Below are 6,525 nucleotides of genomic sequence, written 5' to 3' on the forward strand. Positions count from 1 at the left end.
TTTTCCTTTTAGATCTATCCATCCATCATCTAACCATCTATTTATCTATCTTTCTATCTTTTTCTTTTATTAACACTTTCTATTAAATGTCGACCATATATATATATATATATATATATATATATATATGTTATGTGTGTTGTTAATTTCTAAAGAAATAATGAAATATTTTCTTTTTTCCTTATTTAATTTTTTTTAGATATTTCCTGAAAGAATGCCTCGATTGGTAAAGTAGGTTCATCCGTGGTGATTTTAAAATGAGGTGAGACTACTCTACTCTCAGGTGAGACAGCCTTGAACATGCCAGGCTTATCATAAAGTGCCGAAGCTGAACTTGTTAAATCTGCAACACTTTGAGATGCTTTAGCAAATAATTCTGCCTCGTCGTCGTCATTATTATTATTATTATTATTATTATTATTATTGTTATTTTTATTGTTGGGTACATCGAAATGCGTTGAAATTTCCAAAAGTTTTCCATCATCTTTCTTCGTATCGTCATTATTATTTTCTACAAGAATTTTTTTCTCAACAACGTCATCCATGATTTTCATTGGAATTATCGAGGTGGTTTCGTTTTGTTCTTTAATCGTTGTCATCGTTGATTGATTTTCTTCTTTAGTATGATCGTTAATTTCATCGGAATGCAATTTCATTGTAGGATTATTCGATGATTCCGATTGATTTTTTTCAAGGATGATATCATGCGTCGTTTGTCCAATCGACGAGGCCGATGTTGTTACGGCCGAATAAAAACTGGTCTCTTCAGCTGCCATTTCCGTTGCCAATTCTTCCTTATTATTATTATTATTATTATTAGAATTGTTTGATTCCTTATACGTCGATTGTCTGTTTTTGTTAATTGGTCTTCGTCTTATCGACGATGAGAAAACGTTTTCCGATCTAACCGTACTAGATTTCGAATTGTTTTCACTGTCAACTTGTTGTTGCTGTTGTTTGGATCGATTTGGATTACTCGTAGTACTAGAAATTCTACTACGATAAAGATTACTATTGATCGGTCTTCTTTTAGGAATGAATCTACTGATTGGTCGTTCGGTTGTCGACGACGATGTAAAATTCGGTTCATCGAAATTATTTTCCGATTCATTAATCGGAGTTATCGTAGTAGTTCTGTGATTAGTTCTTGACATGTATTTGTATCTACCGGTGCTTTCCTTATTTGAATATTCATTGTTTTGTTGTTGATTATTTGCTTGAGATTTGAAACTTGAGTGTCTTTGTTTAGATTGAGTTGTCTGCGTTGGTTCGGTAGTAGATGTTTGCGCCAATCTGTTCTTATAATCCATTCGTGTTTTATAATCTTTAATACTAAATCTTGGCCTTGTTGTATTGCCAAATCTCATTGGTCGGATTTTAAGTCTTGACGTTGTTGAGGAAACGTGAGAAGATTGTGTAACAGTTTTAACGATCGATGTTGTCGTAGGTGGTGGTGATGATTGTGGTGGTGGTGGTGGTGATGGTGATGGTGTTGTTGTCGTCGTCGTGGTCGTAGTTGTCGGTGTCGTGGTACTGCTTGAAGTCGTAGGTGATGTAGTTGCATCTTTATCGAAATAATAACCATCTGTTTTAACGAATAAGTCCTCGAGAGGTATATTTGTGACAACGTTAGGATTATTATTATTATTATTCTGTCTATGATGATGATGTTGATGATGATGATGATAATTATGATTATTACTATGAGATTTGTCATTATTATTTCTCGTTAATTCGGTTGGATATTCTGATTGAATAACCTCAGTAGTGTCATCTCGGTGATCATCGGTGTATTGGGAAACGGGTGACGTATAATCGTAATACTGATTGTTAGGTAAATTAGAAGTATATCTGTTATCATCGACATATTTCTCCGAATGTTGTTGTTGTTCGGTGTTATCCCTTAAGTTGTTCACCGGTGTTTGAATAATCTCCGTAACAATCTCGGCTTCGTAGGGTTCACCGTGGTTAACTCTGATCCGATTACCAGGACGTTTCCTTATGTTCGGTCGTCTTTCCAAATGCGTTTCCTCGTTGTTAGTTTGTTGGCTCGGTTTTATACGCCTTCGTCTCGAGGGATCAAGCTGTTGCTCCTGCTGTTCATCGTACTTTTCATAGTATTCTCCTCCGGGTATAGTAACGGGTTCTGGAGTGGTCGTTGAAGGGCGTCTTCTACGTTGTCCTCCCGATGATCCTCCTGGCCTACGAGTTCTCGATCTCGAAGTTGTACTTACAGAACTTGGGAATGTTATGGGTTCTGGGGATGCCGTTGTATGCGTTGGCAATTCTTCGACAGGGAAAGTATAAGGAATCAATGTTTCCGGTTGTTGAGTTGGTACTTCAGTCGTTATTCCATTTTCGTAACCTACACTATTCATAGTTGTTACAGGTTTCTTTCTTCTAAGTAGATCACGCGACAATGGTTTTTGTTGTTTCGGAGATTGTAACTCGGTTTCTCGATAATTAACATACTCCTGTTGTGGATTATTCAATTCTTCTTGATAATTATTAAATTGTTGCTGTTGTTCTTGATGTTGATTATAATCAAATTGCGTTTGATATTGTTGATTTTCAAAGCTTGTTTTCAACGGTACTATTGCCGCTTCCGGTTGTTGAATCTATAAGAAATAAACAAAAGTATAAATATTCAATTGATACGAAAAATACGATTTAAAATTAATCTAATGTTCAATTAATTACCTGGGACCCATGGGACTTGTTATTATCTTCGAAAGTATTTTGTTCGTTGTAATGAATTGGCGATTGGGAAGATGTTACTCGGGGGATTTCGTATTGCGAAAATTGTACAGTGTATGGTGTTTGTCCGTTAACAATTTTCGAGAATTCAATTTGTTCGGTAATATTTTTCTCAACGGAATATCCATCGTTGGCACTTTGTTGCCGTTGTTGTTCTTGTTTCTTCTCCTCCTCCTCCTTCTCCTTCTCCTTTTGTTGTTTGATTAATTTTTCTAATTCATCTTGATGTTTCTTTAATTCCTCTTGCTGTTGTCGTTCGATTTCCAATTGTTGCTGACGTTCCTGTTCAGCCAAACGTTCTCTATCACGTTGGACAAGCTGTTGTTGGATGATAAACTGTTGCTCGTTGAAATGTTTCAATGATATACTCTCCGGTGTTTCGTATTCCTGCTGACTCGGCACGATCGAACTCTGATATTGCTGTACTTGAGGTCTCACGTATACCATCTTTGGAACTTGCGGAAGCTGACTTGGTTGTATAACGTCGGGACTAAATTTGTTTGGTGGATTTACTCTGGGTAATACTTCGTTTATATCCGATGTATATTTACTTTTCTGTATGGGCCAGGATTGAGGTGGGGGAGTTAAATCCTGTTGTTCGGATACGTAATAGGTATTGGTAATACCTGAACTTGGTAGAGTATTATCGGGTTGTTTGATGGTAGTACTTTGAACATTTTTATAATACTCATCCTCGCGTAGGACGTCATTCGAATTGAAATATTTCGAAGATGTTTCTTGAATATGTGGTGAAACCGTAGTTGACGATGTACCGATAGTTGAAGTTGAATAAACTTCGGGTGGTAACAACGTGTCATAAGGTATGGAAGGTCTGAAATTATTATTATTGTTGTTGTTGTATTCGTTATAAATCGATGATGGCGTGACGAAACTGAGCTCGTGACTCTCGTGAACGAGAAATGCCGGATCCCTCTCGTAAGATGTTTTGTAATGATTTGTCGGATGATTAACTTGAGTATAAAAGTTACCAGATTGATGATGGCTATGAATTTGCGATGGTTGATATCTTTCATAATTTGGGCGACGTTTATGTTCGGTTATTCTATCATCTTTAACAAAATCACTGCTTAAATCTGAATTAGGTCCTTGTAGATATGGTTTCGCGTTACCTGAAATCTTTAACGATTCGAACGGTTTAGCTGGGTGTCGGGGTGGTTGAAGTATTTGTGGAACACCGGAATAACCATTGAAGAAAGAGGAAGAAGATGACGATGAAGAAGAAGATGAAGAAGAAGAAGAATATGGTCTATTTTTACCACCTGACGTTACTTGAGTTGGATTAACTGTTGATGTGTATCCTTTGATAAAATAAGTTGCAGCTCTAACTGCGTCGGGTATAACTTGATGTACCTGTGGTGGTACGTAAGCAGGTTGTCTCAAAAAATCATTAACTATGGAATAACTGTTGTCTCTAATAACTTTACGTGGTGGTTCGGGATGCTCGAAACGATAAACATCCTTAGGTGGTGGTATCAAAAAAGTATATTCTCGCGTTTCCGATCCAACGTATTTGTTAACGTTAGTATTAACGTGACCTTGTTGTTGTTTTTGCTGTTGGGAAACTTTTTGAGCTTCACCGCGAGCTTTAGCAGCGGCGTTACCAAATACTGTAAAACTTCCAAGTATACTAGGTGGATTATAATCCTGATGAGATGACGTCGACGACGACGACGAAGTACCACCATGTTTGTTTTTATTATTACGATGGGGTTTATGTTTTTCCGATGCTAACATGTGTTCCTGAAGTTTACTTAATACAGGATGCGGTTGTTGTAAATTTCTATCGAGATGATTAACAGCCGGTTGGACGTTTGTACCGATTGAATCTTCATATCCGTTAGCCAATGGTCTCCATCCGTTTGCAATCATTGACGATCGTGTTGGTGACTGTTTGACAACATACAAATATATTCCTTCTTTTTTATTTTGTTATTTTCTTTTTATTTGTGATTTAAATAATAACATCGATTTAAAGTTTCACCGTTTGAAGAAAATATATATATGCGTGTGTGTGTGTGTGTAATAGAGTAAGTATATCTACTTTTACTTCCACGTTGTGAATGACACAGTAGTTATTGAATTGAATTATGAGGTAATATGAAAATTATTAAATATGTGATCGATACAAAAATATAGTATTCAGAGAATCATGGTCTTGGAGAAATGGAATTGGATTGGGATCGAAGTGTATAATAAATACAGTCGTGATGAAAAATCTAGTCGAAGTATTAAACACAAATAATTGAACAATTTACGTGTTAAGAATATTTGTTTTTTTTTTTTATTCGAACGAGACGTGCTTAATAAGAAAAAAAAAAAGAAAAGAAGAATATCATTTCGTTGCGTGTATATATTTTATATTTTTTATTAATTTAATATTTTATATTTACGCTTTGGTGTAAAATTCATTGAAATATTTTCAACAAACAGATTATACATTTCTTTAACATTTTGTATATGTACTCGTGTAAGTATACTTTCACGATAATTTAATAAATAGTAATGTACTTACAGTTTTAATGTCAGAACGGTCTATGGACACGGTAATCGCTCCAACCGTGGTCAACAACCACGTTGCGAGGACATCTAAATTATAACAAATCATTTTCTTAAGATTAACTATGATATTTCAAGCGCGTAATAAAATCTATACAATAATTTTTGTATTGTTGTTGAATCTCTTTAACTTTTTCAATCACAATTACAATTATTTAATGCTTAATATATTTTAAATACAACAAATAATTATTAATATATTATTTATATGATTTTAGATATATAAATTATGCATTATTAGATGAAAAAAAATTTATCACAATAATATAATCGATCGTAAAATAATGTTAGTATTTATTATATGAATCAATGGTACAAATATTTGAAAATATTTCGTTAAAGATAGAAAAAGCAACACTTACATTTTGATATCTGTGTCAACGAAGACATCGTGGCAGACCATGTGATCATTTATTCGAGTATTCTGTAATAGAAAATGATATACATGTTAATATATATATATATGTTTGTGTATGTGTATCTCGTATATTTATTCGCATTAAGGATTAACTGGTTAAATAGAAGTTTAATCGAAAGTTTGAAAAAGTCAGGGTTAATTTCTAATGGAAAGTATATCGTGGAAAGCGGAACAGGATGATAAAGACTAGAGAAAATTTATATAGATCGAAGGTGTTTTTTTTTAGTAAATAGTATATACACACATATATATATATAGATCCTTTATGAAACTAGGAGAAGAGTTGATTTTAATTTTTTCTATCAGAATTATGATACAGGGAGAAAGGAAAGATAGAAAGTCTACTACGATGTTGTCGGACATCTATCACCATCATTTTTAGGGTCGTTTCCGCAACTTGGTTTCTCGGTTATGTATATGTATATATGTATGTATGTATGTATATGTTCTTTCGCGAAGTAATAACGAAATCCAGAAAGTAGAAAGAATTTCACCTTTTACCATTAACACCACTTACGCATTTATATTTATTCATTAAACTCGTTCGATATTAAAGTTCGTATATTACACATTTTTTGTGAATAACTAATTTCTAATTAATATAGAAATTAAATGTAATCTAAAAGAATATTAACAGATTCGTAAAGTATAAAAATGATTAAAATTCGTGATAGAGAATAGATGAACTAAGAAATGTTTGACGAAAATCAATAATTAAAATGGAAAGATGATTGATGATCTTACTTCGATGTTAATCAAAATGAAATTAATTA

The 6,525-nt window shown here is 33.8% G+C and overlaps 1 protein-coding gene across 1 annotated transcript; it reads right to left on the reverse strand.

The window, feature by feature from the left end:
* Positions 1-185: 185 nt before the first annotated feature.
* On the reverse strand, positions 186-5,383 carry LOC106790476 (putative mediator of RNA polymerase II transcription subunit 26). The gene is made up of 6 exons (XM_014755403.1): positions 5,291-5,383; positions 4,048-4,665; positions 2,701-3,966; positions 1,703-2,618; positions 447-1,639; positions 186-395 (listed from the first exon to the last, which is right to left on the reverse strand). The coding sequence occupies exons 1-6, from the start codon at positions 5,381-5,383 to the stop codon at positions 186-188; spliced, it is 4,296 nt and encodes a 1,431-aa protein (XP_014610889.1).
* Positions 5,384-6,525: the final 1,142 nt, after the last annotated feature.

The sequence above is a fragment of the Polistes canadensis genome, unplaced genomic scaffold, assembly GCF_001313835.1.
Source record: "Polistes canadensis isolate GaletaPanama2010 unplaced genomic scaffold, ASM131383v1 scaffold_241, whole genome shotgun sequence".
In the NCBI taxonomy this organism is placed as follows: domain Eukaryota; kingdom Metazoa; phylum Arthropoda; class Insecta; order Hymenoptera; family Vespidae; genus Polistes; species Polistes canadensis.

Coding starts and splice junctions, on each gene's coding strand:
- LOC106790476 (XM_014755403.1), bottom strand. CDS start 5,383: ATGATTTGTTATAATTTAGATGTCCTCGCAACGTGGTTGTTGACCACG. Junction 3,967..4,047: donor CAACAGTTAATCCAACTCAA/GTAACGTCAGGT, acceptor TCCTCTTTCTTC/AATGGTTATTCCGGTGTTCC. Junction 2,619..2,700: donor ACAAGTCCCATGGGTCCCAG/GTAATTAATTGA, acceptor TATTTCTTATAG/ATTCAACAACCGGAAGCGGC.